Genomic DNA, 14,491 nt, shown 5'->3' with positions numbered 1-14,491 from the left:
GCTGCTGTAAAGAAAGCAGATTCTGGAGTCAAATACACTCATCAAGTGCTACAGCACATTCCTACACACACTAACACTCTCATGGTACTAATTCCAGACCATAATACAGATCCCATTTAAAGGCCCCTAATTACAGAAGGACCTACTTTGTTAAAATCTCTCAGCTCAGAGGTTAAGCAATCCCTATTTATTTAAAATTAATTAATTTAATTTTAAATAAATAAAATTAAAACAACTATAAGTATAGCATAGGCCCTGGCAGACAGGGTAAAAATGGGTCCTGGTGCATAAGATGGCACCCAGTGGGTCTAGGCATACAGCTGTCTACCTATGAGTGGGCAGATGTAACTGTGGTAGGCTCAGTCGCGCTTTCCTGTCCCTATACCAAGCTGAGAAGAGGCTCTTTCCCCTGGATGCTTCAGGGCCACTGGATGGAAGCAGGGTGTGGAGATCTTGTATCCAGAGATGAGGGCACATGTACCTTTGTTGTGCCCACACAGCTACATTTTAGACTGGCACAGAAATGCTGACCCAGGGCACACCAAATGTGCTGCTGAATAGTCAGGTACCCGCTGGCTGGCACCAGTATCCCTGAGCCTGAAGGTGGCTAAATGGGGAGGCTGTCACCTTGACATTCCCCTGCAGGCAGTGTTCCAGGTCCCTGCCAGAAGGATCGTCGGTGAAGAGAGCAAAGCCAGAGTGAGATGACTTCCTCATGCCCGTTTCCTGATTCAGCCGCTGCAGGAACTCGTCAACTGTGGAGGAGCCATCAAAACCAACCACCTGTGGAGGAGGGGATGGCACTCTGAGCTCCCTATGCTTGTGGAGGCTTTCTACAGCAGGTAGAAAGAAGTGAGGGTGAATGCAAGAGGCCCAAGCAAGATAGTTTCCATATTCATACGCAGAGACCAGGGGAAGGAATCTGAGATTGCTCACTGTAAACCAGAACAGACAAGTTTGGTCCCCTCCTTCATTATCACTCTTGGGGGTCAGTTTCATGCCACTTTTCTGGTCATGTCAGCTTCCCTGATCATGTGATGGTACAAAAGTTCTACTTTCAGAACACCACACAATGAGGCACTTCTGTGATTCAAACTCCTTTCTCCCTACACACATGAACTAATGCCTCCTCCCATGCCAAATCCTAGGCTCATCCCTTTTTCTGGTTTTCCTATGAAGAATCTGAAAGCCCACAAAGTCTTAGCACCCACCTGGGCCAGAGGTGTTTCCTCTAGACAGTAAGAACACTTGGGGCAGGAAGCATACCCAGTTTCCTCACCTGGTAAGTCCCATTGGCAAAGTGCACAGGGATGCTGAAGGGTAAGGAGTGGTGGAAGGGGTTTCTCAGCAAGATGGACACCACTTCCATGCGCGATGGTCTGGCTTCCCGCTCCCCTGTCTGCAGAGTCCGCTCCACTGCCCTCTGACAGTAGGTGGCATACTGGCCAGTTTCATTTCTAAAAAGGAGGAGGGGAACACTAGGCACTCTGCTCATCCCTGCCTCTGTGGCATCCAGGTGCTTACCTTTAGCTAGCACCAAAACTAGCAGGGGTAGGTTGTGGGAAAAGCCCTGAATACTAGTCTGGAGTATTAATTTGTCATTCAGGACATATCTGTGGTAGATTGCTAATATGCATATTTTCTTGCAGAAGCCAGAAGAACATAGAAACAGAATGAACATTTGGGGACAATTTGGTGGCAATGTGGTTTCACAAAAGATCCCCTACAAAACACTCAAAGACACTTGGACTGGTGTGCAGAGAAGCCTAAGCATGCCTAGATCTCCATGTGCCCATCTGTACACTATGATGGATGACATCTCAACCCTGAGTAAATTTTGGAGGGGAGGAATAATCTGGTGTATCTAGTCTCCCATCATTCCTCTTAATCATACCACAATCAGTAGTGGCAGTGGAAACACATCTACTCACTTGGGATCTGCATGGCGTTGGAGCTGCTGCTTGACATACCAGAGGAAGTGATGCTGAGGCAGGAAAAGTGGGGCACACAGAGCCAGGAGCTGCCAACACTGCCAAGGGACACAGACAGGGTGGGCTGTGTGCTGAGTCTGCAGAGCCCCTGCCCTCATGGTCCTGAGCTGCAGAACCTTTGACACTTTTTCCCCACACCAGAGCCCCCAACCTACTATGGGAACCAGGATGGCCAACTTGGTCAGGCTTTGTCCAGAATGGTGATCACACAATCTGACTATGCACAGAGAGAGAAGCTGTACTGAGGCACAGAGCACATTTGCCCAGTCACCTTCCACTTTCCCTCCTGGGCAGCCCTAGCCAGTGGTTCTCTTCAGATGTTCCATCCCCAGGGGATGCCCACCTGCATGAGGGAGTACTTCTGAGGTGGGCGGCAGCTGGTCTGCTTCATGAGTTGGCAGTAGATCTCGCTTTGCAGCTCAGGGTGAACCAGGCAGACCTGCAGTGCTGTCTGGGCCAGGGACACATGGTAGTCCACTGAGGCAGCCTCTACAGGCACATTGATGAAGAGCTGGCAGGACTGGGAGGGGAACAACAGTGGTACAGGCAGACACAGCACCATGGTTATTGTCCTGACAGTGCAATGGTGTCTCTGAGCCTAAGCTGAGCCCCAACGGAGACTCAGATTCACCACAGACAGCCCCTTCTAGGAAGAAGCACTGTTAACTGCTTGCTTGTAAGCATCTATGCTGGCTGAAGTTGCTACTCTGGGATAGAAACATTCCTTTTTTTTTTTTTTTTCCCTGAGGTACTGGGTATTGAACCCAGAACTGCTTTGCCACTGAGCTACATCCCCAAACCTTTTTATTTTTTATTTTGAGACAGGGTCACACTAAGTTGCTGAGGCTGGCCTCAAACTTGTGATCCTTCTGCTTCAGCCTCCTGAGTTGTTGGGATGACAGGTGTGCACCACTTCATCCAGCTGAATCTTGCCTTCTTTAAAGGTTTCCATTATACAAGCAAGACAAAAGTTTGCTTACATAAGAAAATTCATTTAAAAATTCCGATGAGCCACAAAGAACATTTTAAATAGGTCAGAATCTCTGAGGTCCAGAAGCAATGCAAACCTGGCCCTTCTTACTGTGGACTACAGGAGGGCAGCCCTTCAAGTGAGCGTTTTCATTGGCATTTCCCAAAGTCCCAGGCCTCCCACTGCCTGCAGGAGGTTGCCATAAAGGAAGCCATGGAAGGACCCTTTCCCTTCCTCTGGATCGCCCTGTGGGCTACCCTAACTACATGGGTTTCCTCTACCAATGTTATCACAGCCAAGCCTGGGCATGCAGTGTGGACACCACTGGTTGGTGGGCCTGGGTTATGTTCTCACTTTACCTTGAAGAGCTTAAGAGCCTCCGTCTGCAGGGCCTCAGAGGGCAAGGTAGTGAGGGAGGTGCACAGCCCATCTTTGCTGTAGCACAGCATGGGGTGCCTCCAGAGGGGGGAATCTGTCCAAAGCACCAGAGAGCAGTACAGTTACCATGGAGGAAAGAACTCACCTCCCACCCTCCCAGCCCCATCTTTAGTTTGTAGGGCAGACAATGATTTACTCTCTGGGAAACATGGGTGTTCTGAGTTTATCATTCACAGACTGCAGGGTATGCAGGGGTACACTGCATGTACACACAAGTGTGGTCATACAGGAAGGCAGCCAGCACCTTGCTATGGAACTGCAAGAAGGACGAGTGTGCATGGCTGGGGTTGTACCTGAGTGTAAGCAAGTGTGTGTGGGCAGCCTCTTCCTCACGGAGTCAGTGCTGGCTGGAGGAGCACACACATCAGACAAGCCTCAGAGCAGCAGTGAAAGGCTGTGCGTGGTGTGTGCCTTGGTTCGTTCCTGAGGACCCTAAGACTCAGTAGCAATATAAAGACCCCCTAAACAGCCCCAGGTTTAGGTTAGCCTGATCCAAATTTAGGCCCCAATTATTGATTAACAAACTCTAACTACAGATTAACCAGCTACCTCCTTCCTTAGTCCTCTGCCCAGCCAGCAAAGCTGCAGTCTGAAGAGTGAAACATTTACCCAGATCACTGAACAGTCTGATTCCCAAACTCCCCTAGAGAGTGCTCACCCTAAGTGTCTTGGCCAGAGACAGAGGGGCCCTGGAAAGTAGGATGGGGACTCCTGTTGTGACTTAGTTGTGTTTAGCACAGCTCCAGGGTACTGAAGTGCTTTCTCTGGGTTCCTGACCTATAAGCATCCAAGTCTCCACCTCCAACCCACACCATGCTGGCCACCTGGACCTTACCTGGATCTCCCTCACCATCCATCAGTTTTCCAATGAGCTGCTCATAGGCAGTGCCTACCTTGGCACTGCTGCCACCTGCAGCCACTGTGAGATGGTAAAGCCATGTATCCTGGAAAAGGGTGGGAAGCATTGGAAGCGGGAGGTTAGAGAGTGGAGGTGAAAGTTCCAAAGAGGGTTCCCACAGTGGGATTCAGCCACTGTGGTTGGTTAAGTTTCTAAGGGGAAAGACTAGGGATCAGGTGAACATGGACCCATTTCCAAGTTTGTGGTTCTATCTCATGGCCCTAGTAAAGATGTTGGTCACTGGGAATTAATTCAATGGAAAGCAATATTCCCATTCAGAAAATATTAATTGCCAAAGTGTCCAAAGAGGGAAATAATCTTGAATTTGGGGAAGCTCAGGGGAAAGAGAAGGGAAGGACAAAATCACAGGCCCAAGTTTGGCCACAGAAGCCCAGCTCCTACCTTACCTTTTCATGCTTGGTGCCAATGAGTAGGTAGGTAGGACTGTGCTCTGGGGGATGGATCACCAGGGTACAGTGGGAGGAAAGTAACCGTCCAGTTCCTCCAGCCTCATAGTCCTCATCTGAGTCACAGGATCGATCAACTTCCTCTATGCGTGCATCCCGCACAGGCAGACGACCCAGGGGTCGCTGTGGACATGAGCCTTACATGAGTGGGAGAGCCAGGGGGATGAGGGAATCTCCTCTCTCTGAATCCTTAAGCTCTAGAGGGTGGGAGTCTTGTATATGGACAGATGGCAAGATGGGGAGGTGGAAGCTATAGCATTGCAGCTAGGCTGGGAGCACAATGAGGCTTGCTTGGAGAATAATCAATAGACCACACAGGTCATGCATGCTGGCCACGTGCTCTGGAGGGATCTAGCCAGCTGGCTGTTGTACTAGTTGCAGGTTTGGTTGGGTACAGGTCAAGATGGGGACTGCCATCAGGACATGGAGCCACAGCAATGTGATTCGGGGGAGTGGTTGCTGTCAGGAAGCTGAGGAAATACCTTATCCTCATGGCTCCGGTAATAGTAGAAGGTTTTCCCAACAAGAGCACACCAGACCAGCTTGGAGTGGCCATGCTTTACCTGGAGGACAGAAATGAACTAGCATTATTAGAACTAGAGTGTCCCAGAAAAAAATCAAGGACTAGCAATGAGAAGCCACAGGGAGACTCGGATCCTTAGTGAAGATGCCACTCAGACTCCCTACTAATAGAACCCCTTTCACGGCAAAGGCACCATGATGCATACAATATGGCACCCCAGCCTTCCTTGGGCTATTCAGTGACCTTTGACCTGCCATTACAAGATGGATACCAGGACAATCTGATATCCCTTCCAGGAATGTGAACATAGGAAGAACTTGCTAGTTGGCAGAGGCCAGGGTTGTCAGGATGCAAGGTAAGTAAGAGCCAAGGTAGGCTGAAGCCCTTGGGTGATCACAAATCATGAGGGAACAGAACCTACAGAGGTAGAGAGAATAGCATCAACATAGCCTGAAGGGGGAAGCGGAGGTCAAGAGCAGAAGCCTGTGAGCACTGAGCCTGCTGAGCACAAATTGCTCTGACTCTGTGGCATTTGGTCTTATTAATGTGCTTCCTTGCCGGGTCCAGTAGCACATGCCTATAATCTCAGTGGCTTGGGAGGCTGAGGCAGGAGGATCTTGAGTTCAAAGCCAGCCTCAGCAAAAGTGAGATACTAAGCAACTCAGTGAGACCCTGTCTCTAAATAAAACACAAAATAGGGCTGAGGATGTAGCTCTGTAGTTGAGTACTCCTGAGTTCAATTCCTTGTACAAAAAAAAAAAAGTGCTTCCTTGTTAACTTTTCTTTCCTTGGGGTTAACAAATGTTTCTCTGCTCCCTGAAGAACCCTAACTAAAATGTTTTTATGGAAGGCCTAGGACAATCTAGTCTTTGGATGACCAGCTATACTCAACCTGCCCAAGTCTCTTCTAACCACTATTAATCCTGAGGTGCAGTGGGTACGAGGTGGGGGCAACCCCTAATGACCTCAAAATGGGTAAAACCATTCCTCTCCTTCCTGTGTTGGGAACAGTTATTCTAATAACCCTGAGTTCTGCTTCCAGGGTGCCATCACCATCACCTTGTGTGGTCAGACCATGTGTGAGGGCCAACCTAGCTAGTTATGTGAGAAGCTCCTGGAATCAGGAACTGTGGGAAAGGAGGGAGCCCACCACCCCTTACCACTCCCACTCCCGGCTCCCAACTCAGGCAGTCCTGTTCTGCCCCTCATACCTTGGTCAGCCAGCCCTTCACAGTAGGCTTGGTGCCACCCTGAGGCAGGGCTGGAGGCCCGGTGACCTGTACCTTCAGCAAGCTCTGTAGGACCCGTATCCACTCCTCCAAGAGGCTGGGTGAGTCTGCTGTCAGGTAGTAGGTCTTCTTCTCCGAGATTAGCTGTGGAGGGCAAAGGATTGGGGCCAGAGGCAGCAAGATAGGCTCTGAGATGACACAAAACCTGAACTCACTGGATCTCCTTATTCCTACTTTATTGCTTCCTCTCTTCTTTCCCTCCGTGTCTTTTCTACTTTCACTGTCACACTGTCTCCTCTTCCTTTCTCATACTCAATCTAGGATAACATTCTTATGTTGATCTGAAGTCTTTCATCCATGTTTATTTTGCCCCATCTTTTTCTCAAACATAGTCATATCCAAACCCAGCATCTGATTTGCCTAAAATACTAACTCCTATGATCAGGTTCACCTGGAATGTCTGCGCACCCTCCCCTCGAACAATTTGGCAATGGGAATTCAGATCCACTTGACCTTGAGGTTTCCGAATGACATCACTCTGTAAAAAAGGAACAGAGGAAAGCATTGGAGGCTTCTCAGAGCATCACTTACCCTCATATCTTACTCCAGGTCACAGGCAAAGGGGAAAGTAATTCCCAAGCTTTCCTGGCTATGGTATGATGGATAACTTGTTCTAGATTCTGGTTCTAATTCTAAATGAAACTATAAACAGAAGCATGGGTCCTCCTAATGCAAACCTCAAAAAAGATTGAGTAAGCCTTTAAAATTGGGTCAGAAGCCACCAGGTTATAGAATGATAAAGTCCTTAAATTCTTTTTACTAAACTGGGCATAGTGGTACAGATTTGTAGTTACAGCTACTTGGGAGACTGAGGCAGGAGGATCTCTTAAAGCTAAGAGTTCAATCCCAGATTGGGTAGCATAGTAAGACGCCCATCTCAAAAAAAAAAATCTTTTCACTATATTCTTATGAAGTATGGCAAATATGTGGCATATATATCACTACTATTGTTTTTTCCAGTGTCACTGCAGACATCAGTAATCAATCATAGCATGCTTACCATAGAGAAATACAGTTCCAGAATCCTTAACACAGAGTATGGAGTTGGAAACAGACACTACCAATCAAATGTGGTTTATACAAGAGACAAGGCCTATTTTCCCTCTTCAAAACATTAAAATTAGTTTTAGGGAGTTTCTGTCAAACTAGTTCCCAACATCAAGGCTCCTTAATTCCAGACAGTGGAAGGAGGACGGGGAAAAGGCAATAGGTTGTCTGTTAGACAAAGTGAGGGCAGCCTGGGAACAAATCTTTTACAGGACTAAATATGAGAATAGGCTTCTGAAGGAAGAAGAAATTCCCAAGCCAACTGGTCAAGAGCTGACTTGACTGTCCTGGGCTTTATTTCATTGCGAGAAGCTATGACCAGCCTCATGGTCTCTGGCATGGCTCAGAGCTCTGGGTACCTGATAGGTGACTCTCACGGCCAGCCAGACCTGTGCTCTGGTCTTGGGCCACACTGCCTTTCTTTCAGTCCTTATCATACAGTTCTGAGTCTAGAGTGGAATCTTTCTACCTATAGTCCTGGAGGAGGGGTCTCACCGGGGACTTGTAGTACAGAATTTGTCCTGGTCTCAGGACAAACCAGCGCCTCTTCCATGTCTTCACCCGGCTTCCCATTTTCAGCAGGTAGCCTGACTTTTCCAGTGACTCCTGTGGGGCGAGAGAGCATAGAGAGGGAGACAGAAAGGGGAAATCACTTGGGGCTCTGCATCACACAAGTCAAAATCGTCAGCTGAGTCACTGCTTTGACATCAATTTTTAAAAAAACTTACTGGGCACCTATTCCTTGTATTTATTTTCTGGGCACCATACCCTGTTGAGGGTTGAGAGAGGACTAAATAAAGCAGGGTGGTCCTGCATGGGAAGGCTTCCACAATGGCTGGGGAAGATAATTCTTGGTCTGCCATAAGAAAGCAGCAGATGAGGGACTCAGGGGAGAGGCTGGCTGGGAAGAGCTTCAGGAAACAGCCAGACCTGAACAGGTCAACATCTCCTTCACAGACAGGCTGAGAGGAGGAAGGTCATTCTAGGCAGCATGGCATGAGAGATGAGGCTGGCCTGGGGAACAACAGGCACAGGCCAGGGCAGAGGGTTTGTGGAGGCAGGCAGGTAGATAGGGCAGTGGAGTGGTGTGGAGCCAGTGCTGGGGATTTAGATCTGGACTCACTGCTGGCCCTGGCATGTGGTACAAGTCTCTGAGCCTTAAGCATCTCATCCCTAAGATGGGACAGGAATCCCAAGAGGACCACGAGGACAAATGAGATGTGCAGTGCAGGAAGAGCACTGAAGACCATGCCTGGCACTGAGCTCATTCACGACAACCACGTCAGCATCTGAGGGTCAGTGTGGAGATAAAGTAATAGGTGCAAACCCCTCACAGGGTGCTAAGGAGCTCCCTGGACTCCTTCGTTCCCCCCTTGGCCCCCCAAGGTCCGTGTGTATCTGCTTCCATCACTGGACACTCCCAGCCCACTCCCCAGGGCTGCCTCCCTCTCTGCACCAACCCAGGACCCCGACCCCCTTAGCCCCGGCAGCCTCTGCAGCCTCTGCTGTAAGTCTGTCCCACTGTGCTCCCTGCTGCTCACGCCGCCTAGGCCCAGCCCGTCGATGGAGTAGGACGAGGTGCGCTGAAGTTTGTGCTCAGGCTCTGAGTAGTCACTGTCCAGCGAACAGGCATCAGGAGGAATGGCGTAGTCACCCTCGGAGCTCAGTGAAGACATGGAGACCCCTGGCCACCGGAGGAGGAAGCAAGATCTGGGTCCCCCAACTCCCAACTTACATGGCCCAGGGGCTACAGGGTCTTGTCCCACACCTGGAAGCACCCCCCGCCACTGTCTGGGGCTGAGGGTAGAGCTGCTGGGGATCCCAAGTACAGATCAAGCAAGGGCCCCCTGTACAAATCTCATGGAAAGGGTCAGGGGACCCTCCTGCTCCCCTTCTCTGTACCTCTCTTGATGGCCCGGGGACTGCATAGTCCGCTGGTCTTCCTACACTCAGAACAAGGGACTGACATCCGGAAACTGGCCTGAGAGCTGCAGTCATCATCAGACCCAGAGGAGTCATCCGCAAAGGGCACACTGCTGATCTGCATGGCTCTCTGCAAGACAGGTCCCCTCACCCACTGTAGCTCAGGCTGCAAAACAAGCCTTTCTCACCCAACAATTTATACCTGGATTCCAACTGACCAGGCTGTGGCCCTCACAGCCTGTCTGGGGCAACACAGAGGCCATTCACCCATCACTGAAGACAACTATCCCAAATGGTATAAGGTTCCTTCCTGACCTCATTCCTGTGTTCTTACCTCCATGCTGCTCCTTGGACCTCCCTCCCACCCACATCATCTTCTGTGACCCCCACAGAGCTGTCCCATCCAAGACTACCCCCTGCCTGCTATGCCCTTGCTCCCTCCACTGAAAGGACAGAAAGTCATGCCACAGGTCAGGCAGAGTGGGGAACAGGAGTGAGAGATCTTGAAAGGCAAACATTTAAAAAGACTTGATTATCTCGATGTTGATGAAAGTTTGGGGAAAGAGCAGGGGGTTGGAACATTCCAGCGTGACAAAGTTTATTTATTTATTTTATGTGTGTGGTGCTAGGGATCAAACTCAGGGCCTCACACATGGCTAGGCGAGTGCTCTGTGGCACCCCCAGCCCATAAAGCATTTTTAAGAAAGTCATGTGGCAGTACCTGTGAACATCTAAAATGCTCATATAACCTGCCCAGAGATTCCACCTTCTGAACTCTCTACGTTCAAGTGCACAAGGATATACATGCACAATGATGCTCAGCTCACTGCAACATTTATTTTAGAGAAAGATGGCCATAAACTATTGTAAATCAGTGGAGGAAAGCTTAAGGCAGTTTTGGTGACTAGCACAGCCATGCAAAGAGGGTGCACAGCTTGACCTATGTCAGGTGAGCAATGAGGCACAGTATGGTATGTGTCAGATGGTCTCCTTTATATGCATATGTAGGCATGCATGTGGGAGAGAATGAGAAGTGAGGAGATAAAGAGGGAGAGAGGAAAAGTGGGGGAGAGTAAGTGCATATACATATTTATAAATGTATTTGTAAATAAATGTATCAGAGGGCCTGACAAAATAAACACTAAACCATGAATGATAGTTGTCTCTGGGTTTAGGAATTAAAGAAAAACAACTATGAGAGGAAATTTTATTTTTTTTATTCTTCTATAAAGATTCAGAAACAAATAATAAAAAGACAAAAATGTATATAGAAGCATCATGTTGTAGTTACATCTTATTTTGCTTTAAAAAATAAGTAGTAATGTTAGCAATGTTATGGAGTGTGTGTTTAAACATATATAAACAATTCCGGAAGGAGTCCCACGGCCCTCTGGGACCTGGGAAGAAGGAAAGACATGAGAAAAGATGGGAGTGGAGTTGGAATAGGCAGAGATCTAACCTTTAACTTCTTATTTTGTCAAATTCTTATTGACTCAAATTTTTATAAATGCAGGTTTCTTTATAATCAGAATTATAAATAATGAATCAAAATGGCGTATGATGAGTTGAACTCACTGTTCAAGGTCACTGTGTAGTACCTGGTCCTCAACCCCCTCCCTCCCAAGTCCCTGCATGCCAAGACCAGGGGCTCTCCTGATAGGGATGTCCCCTCTTTGCATAGCAGTTTCTTACCCCTTTCAGCGCTGTGTAGACAGGCACAGTGACATTCTTGTAGACAAGGCCAGAGAAAGACACAGGGGATGCAAGGGCAGGAGGGCTTGAAGCTGGAGGAAGAGAGGGATGGGATGAACTAAGGTGGCAGAGAGGTATGTAGGGGAGGCATCTTCTCTTTCTCCCTTCCATTCCCCTGGACTTCTTAGGGGACCACATAGAAGAGGAACCGCCACCATGAAATCCAAATTCTTACCCTTTAATCATTTTCCCCTCCACATGGTTTGCATGTGTCCCACCCTTGCCAAAGTGGGTTACAAACCATGTGCCATGGGGCTCCCAGCACTGTGGGCATGCTGGGGCTGGCCAGCAACTCAGGAGCCAGGAAGCAGGACTGAACCTGCATGACTTCCTTTTCCCTCTTGCACAGCCCTGGCCTTGGGACTGCACCTGAACTGCACCTGCTGGGGAAGGGCACCGGCACCAGGCCACCCGACCCTGGGTGTTGCTCAGTCTCCACCTCCCTGCTTGCCCACTCTGCCCCCACTGGCATTTGAGCCCTGTGAGCCTCACGTGGACTCACCACAACAGGCAGCATGACTTCGGGAAGACACATCTGACAGGTGCATGCCCGAAGTGGCCACTGCATAGATCCGGCTCTCCTGGAACGAGAGTCCCAGGTCAGGACCAGGACAGTGTGTGCCCCAGGCAAGTGGAAAACATGACTTTGGAAATGGGCAGACCTGGGTCCATACCTAGGGTGGGCCAGTTACTGGCTGAGGGATCTCAGCCAAGTTTCTTCATTTCCCTCAGCTCTAAAATGGAGGTGATAAAACTGACCTTCCAGGAGGCTGGTGTGGAATCGAGTGATTTTTTTTTTTTTTTTTCTGGTGATGCTGGGAGAAGTTAGGGGTGTTGATAATAGGAAGTCAGAGCTACATGGGGAGGGTATGCTCTTTGGAAATCCAGCCATTTGGAACCAGGACATGCTATCTTCTTAAAGCAACACTGTTAAATCATAGGGCCAACCTATAAAACCTATTTAGCCCAAAGGGACTCCAAAACTCCAAAGTAAGACACTTACAGAGAATGTGGGCCCTAAGGTCTCCCACCCACTTCGGGCCTAAAGCAGGTCCCTGAGCCTTGGGAGCTTGATTGTCCTAACAAACCACAAGGCCCTGCCCAGGCTATTCCAGATCTGTTTGCTCCACTTACTCCACAGGGAAAACAAAGGCCTGCTCAGGTGACATGAGTCACAGGGGCTGGAGAGGACGGTCAGTCAGCTTTGGGAGGAATGCCAGTCTGGCCCAGGGAGGCAGCTGGGGGCCAGCTGGGCTGGGGACAAGGCTGGGAGGGAGTGGGATATCCACTGGGGTGTGGCTCTAGAGGCAGGCAGTAGCATGGGGGCAACTGAGGGGAGAGGCTGGTGTTGTGGGATGAGATACTGAGGTAACTGGAGCCTTGGCAAGACAAGAGGTGGCAGGGCAGTGAGGAAGGATGACCAAGGAGGGCGCTGTGCAGGCAGGGCATTCCCGAGCTTACACAGAGCAGATAAATCAGGCGCAAGCCATGAAATTAGGCAGAGAAAAGAGGATTTCTGCCAGCAGTGGTCATGGAATTAAACCAAGGCCTGTCTCTAACTTCACAAAGGAAATGAAACTCAAGCATGAGGGACTGAGGGACTGTTTGGCAAAAGGGTATCTAATACCTACCTCACAGAAATGTCTTAAGGTAAGGATTAAGGGAAAAGGCTCTACAAACTCCAAAGGCAAATCGTTTATCTGACTCTCTCCGAGTGAGAAATGTCCTTCTATAGTTCCCAGGGCTTTTTTTTCCCCCTAGATGGACACTGCCCAGGTTTTGCCTTAGAGACGATCTAAGTCCTATGGGGACAGGGTGATCCTACCTCAGGGGTCTAGGATGAGCCGGCATTGTGGCATTGTCTTGTTTCCCTCAGGAGCAAGTTACAAAGAGGATTGAAAACAGGAGACAAATTCTCCTTAAATTGCATTGGGCGATTCCTGGCGTCCCTGGGACCCAGCTGAGAGAGGGAGGGTTAATGTTTTCCCTTAAAACCTGTATCCCAGAGCGTAGCTGATGCTCACATGGGCAATGGTATCTGAAGCATTTTATTGTTTTTGTTGTTTGAGATCAGGTCTTGCTATGTTGCCCAGGCTGAACCTGAACTCCTGCCTTCTACCTCTGCCTCCCGAGTCCTGGTGTGTGACAGGTGTGTGACACTGGACCATCAAAAGCATTTTATGTATTTTATCCTCTCCTTTCTCTCTCCCCCATCTCCACTCTCCCCCCTTCTCTCTCTCACACACACGTATGCACACACTTAATACGTAGAGGCAGAACACAAGAGCCACTCTTAGTCACCACAGTGGATGGTGATATTTTGGCAAAATGATCAGGGTAAGCAATACTTCTCTGGGTTAACATCTGCTAAGATCTCCTGCATGTCCCTTGTCTGAGTGTTCCCTCACCCCACCTCTGATATAGGGCTCCAGAGCAAAACAATGAACAAGAAGAGCATCAGCAGCCATGCCCTAAAGGATGGTCAGCCAGGGAGCCACGGCACTTTCCTATCTCCTAACCTTCCGTACAGCCTGCTTTCTGCTCAGCTTTGTCTCTAGTTTGCAGGTGGCCTGTGGCCATCAGCAGCTGGTCAGCACTCACTGCTAAGGGTGCAGGCAAGAGAGCCTGGGCAGGAGTCTCTTATCCAGTGCTCCAAAAGGAGGTCCTAGAAGGTGCTGCTGAAATTAGGGATCTCCCAAGTAGTGGTGTGGGGAGACAGTCCCGCCCCAGGGTACCCCACTGCCTCTGCTGTCAGGAGCTGTCCCTCACAGTGCTGCCACACACAGTAGCATCTGGTCTGACCATGAGTAAGAGACTGACCACTGCCCTGGCCATGTTCCCAGGAGGCTGTACAGCTAGAGTGCTGCTGCTGGGCTCCAAAGGCAGTGGAACCTCAGTTCAAGTCCGACTCTCCCTATCCCCACAGGACCCTGGACAAATAGCTGAAATGGAGGGGACAGCAGTTTCCAAGGGTCTCAAGGGGAGAAACAGCACCAATTCCTCACACAGCTGAGACTCCTTCCCACTTGCCAGGCCCTGTGCTTAAGCCCTTTACACCTCATGTCATCCTCACCACCAACCTAAGAAATGTTACTAACACCCCACCTACCCTATTTTTACTTTAAAATTTTATCACAGAAAATGCCAGACACAAGGGGCTGGGATTGTAGCTCAGTGGTAGCGCGCTCACCCA

At 49.4% G+C, this 14,491-nt stretch overlaps 1 protein-coding gene across 3 annotated transcripts in view; it reads right to left on the bottom strand.

Annotated features, from left to right (window-relative positions):
* Plekhh1 (pleckstrin homology, MyTH4 and FERM domain containing H1) overlaps positions 1-14,491 on the bottom strand; it is a 48,182-nt gene that overhangs the window by 9,276 nt on the left and 24,415 nt on the right. For all 3 annotated transcript variants that reach the window (XM_047542110.1, XM_047542111.1, XM_047542112.1), the window contains 15 exons: positions 11,801-11,879; positions 11,239-11,330; positions 9,526-9,676; positions 9,165-9,307; positions 8,119-8,229; positions 6,968-7,054; positions 6,499-6,660; positions 5,247-5,327; positions 4,705-4,887; positions 4,235-4,343; positions 3,321-3,433; positions 2,335-2,511; positions 1,932-2,029; positions 1,280-1,457; positions 628-783 (listed from right to left, as the gene is read on the bottom strand). In XM_047542110.1, the coding sequence (XP_047398066.1) occupies positions 628-783; positions 1,280-1,457; positions 1,932-2,029; positions 2,335-2,511; positions 3,321-3,433; positions 4,235-4,343; positions 4,705-4,887; positions 5,247-5,327; positions 6,499-6,660; positions 6,968-7,054; positions 8,119-8,229; positions 9,165-9,307; positions 9,526-9,676; positions 11,239-11,330; positions 11,801-11,879 (1,920 nt within the window). The remainder of the gene's footprint in view (positions 1-627; positions 784-1,279; positions 1,458-1,931; positions 2,030-2,334; positions 2,512-3,320; positions 3,434-4,234; positions 4,344-4,704; positions 4,888-5,246; positions 5,328-6,498; positions 6,661-6,967; positions 7,055-8,118; positions 8,230-9,164; positions 9,308-9,525; positions 9,677-11,238; positions 11,331-11,800; positions 11,880-14,491) is intronic.

Source organism: Sciurus carolinensis, chromosome 2, assembly GCF_902686445.1.
Source record: "Sciurus carolinensis chromosome 2, mSciCar1.2, whole genome shotgun sequence".
In the NCBI taxonomy this organism is placed as follows: Eukaryota; Metazoa; Chordata; class Mammalia; order Rodentia; family Sciuridae; genus Sciurus; species Sciurus carolinensis.
This window is presented reverse-complemented; position numbering and strand designations above follow the sequence as displayed.